At 39.4% G+C, this 17,554-nt stretch overlaps 2 protein-coding genes across 3 annotated transcripts in view; both read left to right on the top strand.

Annotated features, from left to right (window-relative positions):
* Positions 1 to 9,892, top strand: part of tatdn1 (TatD DNase domain containing 1) — a 16,045-nt gene extending 6,153 nt beyond the window's left edge. The window contains exons 7-13 of one of the 2 annotated variants that reach the window (XR_005210270.1): positions 433 to 518; positions 594 to 634; positions 1,155 to 1,231; positions 2,341 to 2,411; positions 2,721 to 2,847; positions 2,978 to 3,143; positions 9,865 to 9,892. Coding sequence is in view for 1 of the 2 variants with exons in the window: in XM_037794784.1 (XP_037650712.1) it covers positions 433 to 518; positions 594 to 634; positions 1,155 to 1,231; positions 2,341 to 2,411; positions 2,721 to 2,847; positions 2,978 to 3,080 (505 nt within the window). In the remaining variant the exon portion in view is untranslated. Of the gene's footprint in view, positions 1 to 432; positions 519 to 593; positions 635 to 1,154; positions 1,232 to 2,340; positions 2,412 to 2,720; positions 2,848 to 2,977; positions 3,495 to 9,864 lie in introns of those variants that run through there. The other variant, XM_037794784.1, reaches the window with a different exon arrangement.
* rnf139 (ring finger protein 139) lies at positions 5,509 to 15,646 on the top strand. Its single transcript, XM_037794783.1, has 6 exons — positions 5,509 to 6,020; positions 8,845 to 9,500; positions 9,711 to 9,858; positions 9,965 to 10,071; positions 11,348 to 11,599; positions 11,889 to 15,646. The coding sequence occupies exons 1-6, from the start codon at positions 5,858 to 5,860 to the stop codon at positions 12,660 to 12,662; spliced, it is 2,100 nt and encodes a 699-aa protein (XP_037650711.1). The 5' UTR covers positions 5,509 to 5,857; the 3' UTR covers positions 12,663 to 15,646.
* Positions 15,647 to 17,554: the final 1,908 nt, after the last annotated feature.

Genomic DNA, 17,554 nt, shown 5'->3' with positions numbered 1-17,554 from the left:
ATAAGACAACCCAGTTAGTTAGTTTTTGTGGGCTTCTTAGATCAGAAAACATGTGATTCAAAAAGCCATTCAGCTTTGTCTCCCCTTCCTATGTCGCATGCAGGCTCGTTAGAATATATCGCCCACAGCGGAGAGAGCTACCTTTGCAAAGGTGCACCCAGTGGGCGACCTCCGGGTCTGAAAAGTGAAGCCAATGCTGAAGCGCCTTAAACTTGCATTCTTTCTAACAGCCAGCAGGGGGCGACTCCTCTGGTTGCAAAAAGAAGTCTGGTTGTATAGAAGTCTATGTGAAAATGAGCCTACTTCTCACTTGATTTATTACCTCAGTAAACATTGTAAACATGAGTTTATGGTCTCAATCGCTAGTTTCACGTCTTCTCTATAACAGTAAATACAGTCTTTCCTCTGTTTGCTCTTTCTGGTCTGTAACAGATACTTTGAGAAGCAGTTTGAGCTGGCAGAGGAGACCAAGCTGCCCATGTTCCTCCACTGCAGGAACTCCCATCAGGAGTTCATCGGTAGGTTCGTGCACCCAGGACCTGGTCTGGGTTTTATCCAAAGCATTTGACTGTTTCTGTGTCTCTCTTTGACAGACATCATGAAGAGAAATCGAGACCGATGTGTTGGAGGAGTGGTGAGGACATTAGTTTCATTCGAGTCCTCTAAAGTATACTGATCTTCAAAAGTGAACTGTTTGACACGGTAACATTTTGCACTAGCAGGGAATCAAACTACAACTTTGATTTATTACTGAAATTATTGTTTTATATCCAAGTTTTTAAATTTTCCAATATTTAACTACTCCCATTTCCATTGTGCATTGCATTGTGGGGGTCCTGGGAAAGCTCCAGTTTACAGGAAGTGATGCATTTAATAGACACGTGTTGCAGTAAAATCTGTACTCCTGTAAAATCATGTTACTGTTTTGCTACCGCTGAAGGATCTTAATCATCTTCGTTCATTACGACTATTTGTAAAACGTTGTTTTCACATTTGAACAACCGGAAACGTAATTCACTGGAATGATCATTTGCCACAAATGTAATTTTTATTTAAAGAAACAGAGGGGGGAAACATCTGGAAGGAGTTAACAGAGATATGGATGTGCTACAGTTGGAGATCAGATCCTGATCCAGCTGTAACTTTTCCTTCAGGTCCACTCATTTGATGGGACGGCAGACGACGCTGCCGCCCTCATAGACCTGGACCTCCACATTGGAATAAATGGATGGTGAGAGGATTTTTGTTTTTGAGCTGATGAACCCAAAGACCCGACATGAACCACATGTGGACTCAGTTCCACATCCAGTCTAACTTTACTTACCACCGATCTAAAACACAAGGAAAGTGTTTGATTAGAGCCGACCAGAGACGGACTGTGGAGCCGACAGGACGACATGTTGTGATTTTGATCTAGAAATCAAGATGCAACAAACTATTGGCTTGAAGCTTGTGAATCTATGTAGAATTTGTTCAGAGCAGATCAGATAAGATAAGATATTACTTTATTAGTCCCACAGTGGGGAAATTTGCAGTGTACAGCAGCAAAGGGGATAGTGCAAAAAAACTAAAAGCATCGGTTAAAACAAGATACAACACGGTGCAAAAAGCAAAACAAAAGTGAAACAAAATATGAACAATTTAGATAGAAGGAAATATAATTATAGGAACAATATAAACAGTATTGACTATTAATACAATTGTACAAGTGGAAAAATGATATTGCACAGTGAGAATGAATATTGCACAGTATGAACAACACCTGAGTAGTATTGATATTTCACAGTCAGTGTTCAATAAATGATGTCATCCCTAAAATAAAATAAAAAAGACAAAACTCTGCAGCTGCTAACTTTAATGATATGGAGGACAAATGTAACTCAACCAGCCCAAACTTCAATGAAAGGAAGAGTTTGAACGTACTCTGTATTTATAGAGTACGGTCTAGACCTGCTCTATAGGGAAAGAGTCTTGAGATAACTTCTGTTATGATTTAAAGCTATATAAAAATAAATTGAATTGGATTTAAATCTCCTGGAGCAACATGACTCGTACAATATGCAGTTTTAGTTTTTTATTCTATCGTTTGTTTTTGTTTTTTAAGTTAAGATGACTAAAGATAATTTCATTATTAGGTGCATAATAAAGGAACAGTGTGTAACATTTCGGGGGATCTATTGGCAAAAATGAAATATAATATTAAGAAGTATGTTTTCTTTTGTGTATAATCACCTGAAAATAAGAATAATTCCTCACCACTAGATGCTGCCAAATCCCACACACTGACTTTTTAACAACACTGCAACTTAAACAGCGTTTATCGTTAATTCTATTTTTCAGTTCCTTGAAAACAGAGGCCAATATTGAAGCCATGAAGTCTATCCCCACTGAGAGACTCATGATAGAAACAGGTGAGTTGGTATTTGACTAACGGTGGCCATTGAAATGTTCAAGAAAAGCATATACAGAAGCATAAAGTCAAATGTTCCTGATATTCCAGTTAAATTGCTCCAGAATTATTGTTTCACAACATCAGATTTAATTCTTTTCAGCACGTCATTGACGTTCTATCACAGTTGTCCAACGTCCAACATGCTGTGATTTATGGCCTCATCATTACATGAAATAAAATGAAAAAATATCTAGTGCATTGCATTGCCATTTTAACTGTTACATTTATTCATTTATTCATGCATTAATACCTACCTGTTCCTTCCCAGATGCTCCGTGGTGCGGCGTGAAGAACACGCATGCAGGCTCCAAATATGTTAAAACTACATTCCCCACGAAGAAGAAATGGGAGGCGGGTCACTGTATGAAGGACAGGAACGAGCCCTGTCACATCATGTGAGTAATGAAGTTTGAGGGTAGATTCTCTGTCGAACTCAGTGGATATTTAAAGGCGAGCAAACATCAACGTTTTTCAATCAATCATTTTAACAGCTGACGTTTAGATTTCACTATTTGTCTCTTCCAGACAAGTTCTAGAGGTGATGGCAGCAGCGAGGGAAGAGGACCCGCTGGAGCTGGCCAACACAATCTACAACAACACCATCAAAGTCTTCTTCAGCTCCAGCTGATGATGAAGCACTTTAAACCTTCAGGAGACCTTTATGAATGTGTGTGTGTGTGTGTGTGTGTGTCGGTCTGAATGATAAAACTCTATTTGCCAATTTTTGAAAAGTCAAATAACTTCTGATCAGTCTTCTTCTGAAATAAAAACAATCATGGGTTTTTCCTTCATTCTTAAATAATTGTCTGTATTTCATGTACCTATAAATTAAGTTCCTATTGTTTTTTTCGACTGTTTTGCCATAAAAATTAAGCAATTATTTTAAGGTCTGCCTCAAGTTTACACTCCTTACACTCAAACTATGTTTTTAACATAATTCGATCTATGTGAATTCTATTAAGAATGTAAAACCATTTTAAAGTACTGTCTGCACAAATATATCAGTTATCATGTATAACTTAATAAAAACATGAACTTTAACAAACTCGTTAACATTTGCATATCGGCTTTTTCTATTCAAGACATTAGGACATTCAATTTATACAAATAGTGTTAAACAACATGAATGGAAAGTATAAAAAAGAAAAGACAAAAATAGAACTGCATAATAGCAGATTTGATTTAAAATGTTTCCAAAACTGCTATTATAACAGTTACTTGTGTAGATAGCCTTTTTTTGTTTGTTTTTATATTATTTTAGAGTTTTGCAAAATACTATGTCAGCTTTATTTTTTATTTTTTAATGCTTTCTTTATTGTACACATGCTCATTTACAGAGGTACAAACTGATAGAGAATTAAAAAACAACAAAAAGAAGACAAAACAAAAATACTTACATTTACATTTCACAATGCCAGAGTTTAGTTTATATGTATCAAATTATATTCATTTAATAACTTAAGTTTGCTATTGATACAGTATTTATCACAAATTTTCCAAGCTTTCTCCCACTGTATATCATCAAATAAGAAAACATTCAAGATACAAGATGTTTATTGTCACGCCGGTCAGTACTCAAATGCTACGTCAGCTGCCACACCCTCTGACCCCGGAACTTACTCCTTTGGTTTTACCGGCATTTTGAATTGAAGAAATTCTTTATAAGATAATAAATAACCATATCTGTAATATCACATTCCTTAAGTGAGAATAAGAGACCCCACTAAATTCTTGGCCACACTGCTTTTTTAATCTCATTTTTATCTTTTAAGAAATAATGTAGTGTCATCAGTGACTTAAAGGTCACCTATTATGCAAAATGCACTTTTCCATGTCTTTTAAACATATATATATATGGTTAAACATGTTCTAGCACAACATTAAAATACATCTATGAACCTGGAGATGAGCATAATATGAGACCCTTAATTTAAAGTATCTTTCCCTGATACTGAAATGCCCAATACATTATTTATCTTAATGTTGTGTTACCAACAAAAATAAAAAAGGTGAGATTTATTAAAAGTAAATGACCAAATTGTCAGTGTTCAAATGCTACGTCAGCTGCCACACCCTCTGACGCCGGAACTTACGTCATATGACATCAAGCCACGTCACGTCACGTCACGTCAGAACCAACAGTCTGGTAACCTCTACGGTGTTCCCAAAGCAACCAAAGCAGCAGGAAAATGGCCATTAAAATTAAATTTTAGACACACTGCTTTTTTAATCTCATTTTTATCTTTTAAGAATAATGTAGTGTCATCAGCAGGTTGACTTAATTTAAAGTATCTTTCCCTAATACTGAAATGCACAAGAAATTATGTATCTTTAATGTGTTTTTGTCATAACTTGTGTTACTAACAAAAATAAAGAAAGGGTGAGATTTATTTATTATCATTATTCAAATGCTACACATTCTAAATATGTCCCAGTTTATTTCCTGACATTATTTATATATCTTAATGTGTTTTGGCATAAAAATAAAAAAGGGTGAGATTTATTTATTATCAGTGTTCAAATGCTACGTCAGCTGCTTGACCTTCTGATGCCGGAACTTACGTCACGTCACGTCAACGTCAGAACCAACAGTCTGGTAACTTCTATGGTGTTCCCAAAGCAACCAAAGCAGCAGGAAAATGGCCATTCAAATTCAATTTTAAACCCCACTAAATTCTTCAACACACTGCTTTTTTAATCTCATTTTTATCTTTTAAGAATAATGTAGTGTCATCAGCAAGTTGACTTAATTTAAAGTATCTTTCCCTAATACTGAAATGCACAAGAAATTATGTATCTTTAATGTGTTTTGCCATAACTTGTGTTACTAACAAAAATAAAGAAAGGGTGAGATTTATTTATTATCATTATTCAAATGCTACACATTCTAAATGTGTCCCAGTTTATTTCCTGACATTATTTATATATCTTAATGTGTTTTGGCATAAAAATAAAAAAGGGTGAGATTTATTTATTATCAGTGTTCAAATGCTACGTCAGCTGCCACACCCTCTGACGCCGGATCTTACGTCACGTCAGCACACGTCACGTTAAGTCACGTCACGTTACGTCACGTCAGAACCAACAGTCTGGTAACTTCTCCGGTGTTCCCAAAGCAACCAAAGCAGCAGGGAAATGGCCATTTCAAAGGTATTCTGAGGAGGAGTGGAGAGTAACCGGTTGGTGGTGATAACTAACACTCCGGATGATAAACAACTCGACGTTAAAGAGAAGAAGAAGCAGCAACAGGAGGTTGATCTGTGCGGACATGGCGGACAGGTTCACAGCTCGCAGATAGACGGAGACCGGAGCTGCTGGAGGAGAAGACGGGACTTTATGTTAGTGCTGGATGTATAACCAGGACTCTCCAGGCCGGTAGCCGTCCAGCCTCTCCGCTGTAGCCGCATGGCGTCGTCTCCAGCCCGGCTGAGCCAGCAGGCCGTGGCGCTGCTCGACGTTTCTCTCAGAGTTCCTTCTATCTTTATCATCGACGCCATCTTCAACTCCTACTATGACCCGGGGTCGGGCTGGGCCGGGGCGGTGGGCAAGGTGCTGCTCAGAGTCACGGGTGAGTTACTGTATTACGGTTTAAAGCTTAAAGGTGATGTAAACAACAACAACCAGGAACCAGCTGACAGCTAACTGACTGCTAGCTGGCTAAGTGACGCTGCGCCATGTGACGTCAGAGAGCAGAGTGAAGGAGCTCACCTGTCACCTGTCACCGACTAAAGCTGATTTAGACTCCAGCAGTAACATCAATACAAGCCGGGCTTGTCTGACACGGTGCTTAACTAGTTTTTCTCCAACCTCATTCAGTCTGATTTGATGCTAGCAGCAAGCTGTCTAGCTGGCTGACCACTAACGGCAGGTTGTTGTTGTTGTTTCATCACAGGTGTTAGATAGATGGATAGGTAGGTAGGTAGGTAGGTAGATGGATAGATAGATAGGTGGGTGGATAGATAGGTAGGTAGGTAGATAGATAGATAGGTAGGTAGGTAGTTAAGTATGTAGATGAATAGATAGGTGGGTAGGTAGGTAGGTAGATAGATGGATAGGTAGGTAGGTAGGTAGGTAGATAGATAGGTAGATAGATAGGTAGGTAGATAGATGGATAGGTAGGTAGGTAGGTAGGTAGATAGATAGGTAGATAGATAGGTAGGTAGATAGATGGATAGGTAGGTAGGTAGGTAGATAGATAGGTAGGTAGGTAGTTAAGTATGTAGATAGATAGATAGATAGGTAGGTAGGTAGGTAGATAGATAGATGGATAGATAGATAGATAGATAGATAGATAGATAGTAAATTTATTGTTCCCGAGGGAAATTCAAGTTTCCAGCATCACAGTTCCATAGTGCAAAACATGTTAGTAAAAAGGCAGTAAAGTTAGTAGTACAAAGTTCAAAGTACAAAAAAAAATACCAGATATAAAAATACAAGGAGATGAAGAAAAACTGTCAAAACTGAATATAGTGCAGGTTCTCCTCTGTAACATTGCCCAGGAAGCTGTTATCTTATCTAAAACCAAGGTCTGAACTCACTTGATGTAGGCATACCAGTAGGGCTGCAACCATTATCTTCATTTCATTCTTGATTTTATCATTTGGTCCATAAAATGTTAGAAAATAATGAAAACTGGCCATCACAAGTTCCCAAACCCCAGGTTGACTGACTTGCATGTCTTGTTTTGTCTGACTGAAAGTCCAAAACTCAAATATATTCAGTTTAATATCACAGAAGACCAAGAAAACCAGAAAATATTCACATTTTCAAAGCTAAAACCATTGAATGTTTTGATTTGTTTGCTTTTAAAATGATTGGAAGTGATTAACAGATTATCTAAATTGTTGTAATTTTCTGTCAATGGACTAATCGATCAATCAACTAATCATTTCACTTCTAATAACCATCAAGTTATTATCCCTTATATCTCATATTAGTAGAGAACAAAATGGCAGAAATCATGATGTCAAACTCAAGTCTGATCTGCCTTCAGTTTTCTTTTACAGATACACCTGTTATAGCTCATAAAAACCTCATTTGAAATAACATTTTAATTATTATATCATGTGATTTATGACAAATAGTTTCAAAGATATTTGTGGCGCTTGTCAGACATAGCTTAAGCTTTTCAGTAACCACAGCGGACCCCACAAAGAATAATGTGGTAAAGCTTCTCTCCAGTCACTAGCAGAAAACATTATACACAGACAAACAACTACCAGCTTACATAACTCTCCGTTTGTACAGTTTGTAGACCTTTGAACAGTTCAGGCACCATGAAAGTCCACCGGTTTGAAGAGGCAAGGGGCCAAATAAGTGGGTCAGCCAACAGTCTCATGTTTCTTCAACCCAAGTTTGTTTTTATGTTTAGTACCAGCATGTAAACCGAAGACTGTTTACCTGAAATAAAACAAAAACACTTTGGTAAAGTGTTCAAGGGCGATACAAACAAACTAGTATTTGAATAAATTCAAATGAAGACATCCACAAACACCCCTTTAACAACTAGGAGGTCTATTTAATCAATGTACTCTTTACAAAGCTGATCCAGTGTTAACACTGTCCTTGACTAAAGCTTCTCAGTTAGAAGTTAACATTGTAAGGGGCCTAAGGTCAAGGTGGCAACAAGCGGCGGGGAAAAAAGTCAGGTGACAAAGAGACAGTCCACGCCAGTATACATTATATAACTTAAAGTTATATAATGCAAAAACTACATAACACCTCTTCAGTCGATGCTTTTAATAGACTGCTGCTGTGTTCAGTTTAATATCTCTGGCTGGTCTCTGCTCAGACACCGACTGTTCTGTTACAGCTCAAGGCCATTTTGTGTAAAAGGCCTTGAAGTACATGAATAAAGAATAACAGTGTATTTATAAGAAAACCCTAGGGGTGGGAAAAAAATCAATTTACCAATGTATCGCAATTTTCTTTTTAAAGATTTTATATGATATGCTTGCTTTATAAAAATGTGTGTATATATTTATTTTTGGAAATTAATTAACAACACAAAACAATAACAGATATTGTCTAGAAACCCTCACAGGTACTGCATTTAGCTCAGGTTTTATTCAATGAAATCGTTGACTCTTTCTCTCCCTCTATTTGCCTTGTTGCTTGTTCTATCTTTGACTTGTCCGGATTATCACGCTGCAACAAGCTGATTGTTTTCCTCGTAATCTTGTTTGTATTTCGGGCACTCGTGCCGTTCTCTCTCTCTCTCCATGTTCACATTCTTCACCTGAAAATCCACAACACTTAATATTGTTTATCAGACAAACTTACAAGCTACGATCAACAATAGTCTTCTGTTCATTTTCTAGTCTGTCTAATAGGAAGTAGTTGAATCACTTTATCGTTCATCTTTGCTGAACTGTGTCTCTGTTGTGTCTCAGGTGTCCTCATCTCCAGCATGGTGCTGCTGCTCTCCCAGAAAGCCTTGTTCAAGTTCTACACGCTCTTCTTTGCTGTTCTCCTCGGCATGGCAGCGGTCCTCATCAACTACTACGCCACCTCCCACATAGACTTCTACAGCGCCTACTACAAGGCGGCACTTGGGTTCAGACTGCTGCCCAGAAACGGGCCGACGCTGTGGCTGGGCATGGCCGCAGTCCAGCTAGTTTTTGGCGTGGGCTACGTGTTCCTTCTCAACCTCCAGTCGGTGTTTGCCGCGCTGGTGGTCCTGGACATCATGATCCCTCTGTGGGGGCTGATGATTGAGCTGCCTGCAGACGTCAGGCAGCTGGTGGCCGTGTTCTCGGGCCTGGCGCTGGCTCTCAACACGGCTGTGTGCCTGGCCATGAGGCTCAAATGGTTTTACTACTCGTGCCGGTACGTCTACCTGCTCGTACGGCACATGTACCGGATCTACGGGCTTCAGCTGCTGCTAGAGGACACGTGGAAGAGAATCAGATTCCCTGATGTGCTGCGGTTGTTCTGGCTGACCCGGGTCACTGCCCAGGCGCTGATCCTGGTCTACGTGGTGCGGGCGGTGAGAAGGGAGAGCGGAGACGCCACAGGCGGTGGCACAGACGGGAGCTCAGACTCGCAGGTGAGACCAGAACAATTCAGTCTAGGGTGTTTCATTTACAACATTGTTTTTGCCTGGCTGCTGTAGACAGTAGTAATAAATATGTTTTTGTATGTCGTTGCCGTGGGAGATGTTACACATCTATAAACCGAAAGTGTGATTGTTGGAACCAGAATTTAAGGGGCAAAGGTAAAAAATGCCCCCAAAAAAGCGTGACTGCTCTGTTTTCAGGGTTACCTGCTGAGCTGGGACGTGTTCTGGGATCTGACCAGTAACCTGATCATCTCCGGATGTGATTCCACGCTCACCGTGCTGGGGATGAGCGCCGTTATCTCCTCTGTCGCGCACTACCTCGGCCTCAGCATCCTGGCCTTCATAGGTACGAGTGTGTGTGTGTGTGTGTGTGTGTGTGTTTTTAATCTGCTATACATACTGGCTATAAGAAGAATGCTCCTGGATTTTAGTGTCTCGTTTTGACCCCTCAGGTTCGACGGAGGAGGAGGACAAGCGTTTAGGCTTCGTAGCGCCTGTTCTGTTCTTCATCCTGGCTCTGCAGACGGGCCTCAGCAGCCTTGACCCCGAGGAACGCCTGGTACGTTACTGCAGGACTCATGCCTCCAGCTCTCTGGTTGATTGACAGGTTGATTACTGACTCGGGTGTAATTAGTGGATGTAGAAAGGGATCATGGACACAACTTGTTGAAGCAGACAGCAGAAGCTTCTGATTAGATGCTGGATGTGTTTCTGAACCTTCACCTTCTTTGTTTACTCTTCTCTATTTGCTTTCCTCCATTATTGTCATTTTGACTTTCTCCACTTTGCCCTCCAAAGCACCAGTAACAAGGGCTTCTTAAAGCCTCTGAAATACCTGTTTTTACTACAGTATACAACACAGTAACCTCCTTGAATGTGGCCTAGTTGATTTATTATTATTTTCTCATTTTGTTTCCAGGGTGTGTTTTACCTATACTGATTGTACGACACTTGCACACTTTCTCAATTAGGAGAGAAGAGAAGAGTTTTTTTTCTTTCAATGATGACAATTTCCACATTTTTCTTCACATAAATCAGTATTTAGTTTGGTTAAATTCCCCAAAATTGTTGTTTGTAATGAAAGTGCTGGTATTCCCAAAAAAATGTAGCAGATGAAATGATTGTTTCTCGGTAAATATCACAAAAATACAGGATGAAAAGGTGCCACTTGTTTTGTCTACTACTACTATGACCTTTAAATACTTGCATTTCTCTCAAAAGGAAAAAAAGTACCATAATTTGTTTTACGTGTCGGTTATTAGTCATGTTGTAAGAGCAGGCGTCATTTTGTTCCCAGAAGAAGAGTCGTCACATCATTCAGTAAATGTACCTTTTTGTTTCTAATCACTGGTACAGACAGGAGCTGTATGACTGTATGATTTAAGCCTTTATTACAGACAGTAGAGAGATGCAGAAAACGTACCTGGCTGGACTCTAACTGGCGGACGTTGTGGTTCATGATCGAAATTAACTTAACCTCTAAGCCACGGGGGCTTAAAGTCTTATTTTAACTTGTAATTAGTATTAAATAGGTCTTAAACTTTCTTAAGTCTGAAGGCCCAGACACACCAACCCGACATTAAAGAACTAGCGGCGACGAAGGCTGCCCGTTGAGTCGACTCACGTCGCCTTTGTATTGGCCAACAAGTTGCACTCAAACACACCTCAAAGACTACAGCTGACGGCCAGTTAGCACGATCATTCTGCACCTGCGTGAGAGGAAATAACTCTCCACACCAGCAGACGGCGGTAGTCTGTATTCATCATTCAAAAAAGAGGTTATGATTTTGCTTTCTACATCTGTGACTGAGAGCCTCTCTCGCTTTGATTTGCAGGTCCGTCTGAGCCGGAACATGTGCCTTCTGCTGACGGCCATCCTGCACTTCATCCACGGCATGACCGACCCCGTCCTCATGTCCCTGAGCGCCTCCCACGTCTCCTCTGTTCGCCGCCATTTCCCCGTCCTGCTGGTGTCCCTGGCGCTCTTCGTGCTTCCCGTGGCGCTCAGCTACGCCCTCTGGCACCACTACGCCCTCAACACCTGGCTCTTCGCCGTCACTGCCTTCTGCGTGGAGCTCTGCCTCAAGGTGAGGGCGGAGAATACTTCCTGTTAGGTCTCATCAGTCTGTGAGGTTCAGTGTGTGTTAGTCTGGTATAGAAGATGGACTTTCGCCCACTTTCCCCCCGAGCTGTTTTTTCTACTTTTAAAGCTGAGTCATCTGTGGTTTACATTTGTAGGAGGCGGTAGAGGCTGTAATAGTATTGTAAGAGCTGTAGTTATCTAAAGGAAGAGCTATTAAATTGAACCAGAATGGTTGTGCGGCTTACGTAGAAAACACTCAGCGCAGGTTTTGATGTTTCCCTCCCTCCCTCCAGGTGGTGGTGTCACTGACCGTCTACGGCCTCTTCATGGTGGATGGCTTCTCCAACGTCCTGTGGGAGAAGCTGGACGACTACGTCTACTACGTGCGCTCCACAGGCAACATCATCGAGTTCCTGTTCGGCGTCATCATGTTCGGAAACGGCGCCTACACCATGATGTTCGAATCGGGCAGCAAGATCCGCGCCTGCATGATGTGCCTGCACGCGTACTTCAACATCTACCTGCAGGCCAAGAACGGCTGGAAGACCTTCATCAACCGCCGCACGGCCGTCAAGAAGATCAACTCCCTGCCGGAGATGCGCGGGGACCAGCTGAGGGACATCGAGGACGTGTGCGCCATCTGTTACCAGGAGTTCGCCACCTCGGCCCGCATCACGCCCTGCCACCACTACTTCCACGCGCTGTGCCTGAGGAAGTGGCTCTACATCCAGGACACGTGTCCCATGTGCCATCAGAGAGTTTACGTAGAGGACGATAGCCGAGACAGAGACGCCTTTTCGAACAACAACGGGGGCTACGCAGCGCCGCAGGACGTCGCTGCCGCAGCCCCGCCGGCACCGGGGGAAGACCAGCCAGACGCCGAGCTGCCGGCCGATGGAGCGGCAGCCGGCGTCCAGGCTGCGGGAGGACCAGGGGAGCTCGACAACGAGCTGCTGGAGGACAATGACAGCATAGAGTATGACGAAGACGAGTGGGGGACTCAGAATGGCAGCACGCCAGTAGAAGAAGACTATATCAATGATGACACAGACTCCACCGAGGACTGACAGGAAATGATCTATAGAAAAGAAATATACATATATCTTTATTATATTTAAGTTAAAAATAATTATAAAACACAACAGCATCTTAATTTGTTCTTGAAAAAATGTCAGGGATGTCATTCTCTTGTTTCTTGTTAGTTTCTTTTTGTTTAAGTTTGAGTTTTACTCTATAAGGGCTCGTGGAAAGAGTAACTGCTGCTCTCGTTCTGTGTGAATGTGTGAGTGTGTGTGTGTGTGTGTGTGTGTGCGTGCCGGGGCTGCATGATGTAGACCAAAAACTCATACAGTTATTTTATTATCAATATCATTTTATCCCCAAATTATTGGAGATCTTGATACAAATCTTGCTACGTGGGCACGGCTGTCTCTGCACCGTTTATTATTTCCCAATGCCTCAAAGCTGATACACATCAGTAAGTTAAAGGGATAGTTTGGGTGTTTCTCACTGTGGTTGTATGAGGTACTAAGGGTTAGGGTTAGGGTTCGGTGGTTCCCAAACTTTTTCATGTCAAGGACCCCTAAATGGACACAAATTAGACCACAGAGCCTGATAGAATTTGGTCCCAGGGTCCCCTATCTGATGTTTTTTTTGCTTTTAGATGTGTTATTGCAGAAAGTGTATAAAACGTATGAAATGTTTGTTTTTGCTATTGTGTGACTTTGGTGAATTCAAACTAACCAAAGTCATACAATAACACTAACTAACTAACCGATCGAGGCAGCAGTAGATCAGCAACTCCTGTGGTCTGTGAGGTAAAATGACTGATTTTCTCAATGGAGTCTGGTGGCTTTGGCGAGAGCAGAGATATCTTCAATTAGATAGCAGATCAGATAGCTTCAGATCCCTGTCGGAAAACATAGACTGTATAGTTGTCTGACGGCAAAATAAACGGGCGAAAATATTCTAAATATAGCGTACACTTGAACTGATATAAAAAATTTTAAGGGGTCCTGACTTTTAGGTGTCTAAAATGCGTTTAGCTGCTGCCCCCCGTCCACAGCAGGACATTACTTTGCTCCCTTGCTGGTACTCCTTTCTGTTTCTCCAAACTCCATCTGCTGTAGGTAATACACTGACTATGGAGAAGTACCTCACACAATCCCACTTCTAAACACCCAAATTATCCCTTTAATGTGAGATTTTTTGCAACATACAGTATATATACAAGTCCGCCTTGTCGAGCACGCAGTGGAAATGTGTTTTCTTGAGTCACATCACGACTTCGTTTAGATTTTGTCACGTGTGCAGCCCCAGTGTGTGATTGTTAATGCGTGCCTGTCGACATGTAATGTGTTTAGACGATGTCTTAACGATGCAGTTCATGTTCCCTAGCAGTGTGTTACAGGGGAAACGCTGGAGTGGTAGTTAGTTTATTAACGACAAAACTGTGGAGCGACTAAACAAATTCAAGCTTTAATCAGTCTGCAAGTCAGTTTTGGGGATTTTTGAAGAACGTTTTGAGCGTAAAAACACATTTTTGTATGCTTCCGTTTGAAACCTGCTGTCATTACTTCCTCCAGCTGTTTTTATTTTTGCCAAAAATGATTGGTTAACAGTCTCGGGGGGGTTAACTTCTTTGTCATGTGTCTGCTCAAAACATGTCTTGAAATGTTTATTTTACTAAACCAGCCTCGAGTGCTCTCAAATCCCGACTCTCAGATTGATCACAGCTCACGTTTGTTGCACATTTTTGTCCTTAACCAACTCAAACCGAGTGTTTGTGAACAGAGAGAAAGAAGGCAGGAGAGTGAAGCAGTTTTCTATCAACTCTGCGGCAACCAGAGAAAAACTGAGAGGTGTGTCTGATTAAAAAAAGTGACTCGCTACTGTAATCACTGATATACCTCTATCATTACTTACTACTGGTCTCTTGTGTGACCTCGCTTACATTTGTGTACGTTATTGTACATATAATAAAACAAACACGTGCACATTTTCTCAATTAGGATAAGAGATGAGAGTTTTTTCTTTCAATAATGCAAATTTTCCCATAAATCAGTATTTAGTTTGGTTAAATTCTTGTCTTAAACCTAGAAACTGTTTGTAATACGAGCGCTGGTATTTCCAAAAAAATGTAGTGGGTGAAATGATTATTTTGTCACAAAAACACAGTATGAAAAGGTGCCACTTGTTTTGTCTACTATGGACTTTAAGTACTTTCTTTCCAAAGGAAAAACAAAGTACCATAATTTGTTTTACGTGTCGGTTTTTAGTCATGTTGTAAGAGCAGATTATCGTTCAGTAAATGCACCTTTTTGTTTCTAATCACTGGTACAGACTGGAGCGTTCTCGTTCTGTCCAACTTGGGCAACAGACGGCGATGAGCGCTCCTCTCTGAAGGCTCAAACTGTGCTTCTAGTCTCAGGGTCCCTTTTCAGGGCTGGAAGAGTACGTTCAATAAATTAATTCATTTCCAGACCTAAAAAAAATCAGCAGAAAAGTCCATTACAGACATTTTCTGTTGCAGTTAACAGGTTGCAAAGACACTCATTTCATACAATCTGTGATTGAGCTACAAGCAGCAGACGTCCTACTGAACACTGATCCAAAATCTAAAACTACTAGAACGAATTAAATCATTTAGGAGCCATGTTTTCACCTTTTCAGACCGTACAGCTCGGCTAATGCAGATCCCTACAGTGACTACACAGGTCTTCATTGTGAATTTGTATTTCAAGCACAACTCCTCCGAGTATTACGTTGTTTAGACTTCCACAGCCTGAACGTCTTAAGGGTTTGACTACAAACTCGTGTTCATTACTGTTGTAATTAAGCTGCGAGGAATCCATGAAGTTCTTGTTGATAATGAGAGAAGAGAGAGATGGGGTCTAATTTGATTAGAAAGCTGTGCTTTTTTGACACGTTTCAGCGATGAAGGATTATTATTAGTTTGATTGTTCTGAAAGCTTTTTAAAAGGTAAAAGCTGTTAATTTTGCCTTTTGTTTTAAAAAGAGATTTATGTAAATAAAATCATCTTTGATATTGCGTTTGGACTGTATCTCAAATATCACTCACATCACCTTTAAATGACTGTGTTAATAAGTACATATTTGTCACACAGAAATCCAATGAAGCAGCGAGACTTTACACATTCAGACTATAGGGGCTGCAACTAACGATTATTTTCATTGATTATTTTCTCGTTAATTAATCGATTAGTTGTTTGGTCTATAAAATGTAAGAAAATGGTGATCAGATGTCCTCAAATGTCTTGTTTTGTCCACAACTCAAAGATATTCAGTTTACTGTCATAGAGGAGTAAAGAAACCAGGAAATATTCACATATAAGAAGCTGGAATCAGAGAATTTTGACTTTTTTTTTTCTTAAAGAATTACGCAAACCGATTATCAAAATAGTTGCTGATTAATTTAATACTTGACAATTAATCGATTAATCGTTGCAGCCCTAAGGGGAGTACACCATTCAGTGTGTGGAGATGTAGTTCACTCATTGCACCAGTAGATAGAGCTATTTCACCATTTTGAGTTAAGTATGATTTCTCAGGTGCAGGCTGGAGTGACAGCATTAAAAGAACTCACAAGAAAGCAAACAGCAGATGTTCTTCTAAATTTTGGGCTGCCTTCACAGCAGTACAGTTTTTAATATGACAAACAAAAACATGAGAATAGATAGATCAGGAGCTGTCTCTGCTGGTATTTATTTATTTTTGACTTCTTAGCGCTATGATTCACCAGGCATTCATCCCACAATCTGACATGCCTCTGAATTCTAATCTGATAATCTGAGTCGGATTGCATCCAAGGTTTTATTACAGCCATATCTCTCACAGTGTGACACGCTATTAACCTGACGGATCTCTGTTATGGCACAGTGTGTGTGAGTGTGTGAGTGTGTGTGTGTATGTGCAGGGGCCTAAAGACTGATAAAGGGTGAACCAGTAAATCAAACCAGTCTCACCTACAGGTGTGGATGGACTATGAGACAATGAGCCTCTGGGCATAGACGTGTAAAACCCCTAAATGCTGAAAGTGACATTTCGGTGACATTTCGGTGAAGCAGAACTCTCAGGTGCTGCTGTTGGTTAAAAAACTGCACCTGGACTTCAGTATTTAATTCATACTGATGAAGAGAGGCCGCCTGACTCCGTCCAAAGCCTCCTCTGCACAGATATTATACATAATACTATGGTATTGTACAATATACAAAAATATTATTGGATGCCATCATAGGAAATCAGAGATGCAGGTAATATTTTCTTAAAAGCACAAATTCTATTTATATATTTATTTATTTATCTATTTGTTTATTATTTATTTACATTGATCTATTTATTAAGTTGTATATATATTTATTTATTTATATACATATATTTATCTTTTTATTTATTTGTCTATTAATATACATATATTTATCTATTCATCTATTTGTTTATTATTTATTTACATTGATCTATTTATTAAGTTGTATATATACTTATTTATTTATCTATTTATATACATATATTTATCTATTTATTTATTTATTTGTCTATTTATATACACATATTTATCTATTTATATACATATATTTATCTATTTAATTATTTATCTATTTATATACATATATTTATCTATTTATTTATTTATCTGTTTATATACATATATTTATCTATTTATTTATTTGTCTATTTATATACATATATTTATCTATTTATTTATTTATCTGTTTATACACATATATTGATCTATTTATTTATTTATCTGTTTATATACATATATTGATCTATTTGTATACATATATTTATGTATTTATCTATTTATATACATATATTTATTTATTTATGTATTTATATACATATATTCATATATTTATTTATTTATTTGTCTATTTAAATACATATTTATCTATTTATTTATTTATTTATTTATCTGTTTATACACATATATTGATCT

The sequence above is a fragment of the Sebastes umbrosus genome, chromosome 15, assembly GCF_015220745.1.
Source record: "Sebastes umbrosus isolate fSebUmb1 chromosome 15, fSebUmb1.pri, whole genome shotgun sequence".
In the NCBI taxonomy this organism is placed as follows: Eukaryota; Metazoa; Chordata; class Actinopteri; order Perciformes; family Sebastidae; genus Sebastes; species Sebastes umbrosus.
This window is presented reverse-complemented; position numbering and strand designations above follow the sequence as displayed.

Excerpts from the sequence above, each read along its gene's own strand:
- rnf139 (XM_037794783.1), top strand. The coding sequence starts at position 5,858 with ATGGCGTCGTCTCCAGCCCGGCTGAGCCAGCAGGCCGTGGCGCTGCTC. Across the intron at positions 9,501-9,710 it reads ACGGGAGCTCAGACTCGCAG|GGTTACCTGCTGAGCTGGGA; the intron begins GTGAGACCAGAA and ends CTCTGTTTTCAG. Across the intron at positions 11,600-11,888 it reads GCGTGGAGCTCTGCCTCAAG|GTGGTGGTGTCACTGACCGT; the intron begins GTGAGGGCGGAG and ends CCCTCCCTCCAG.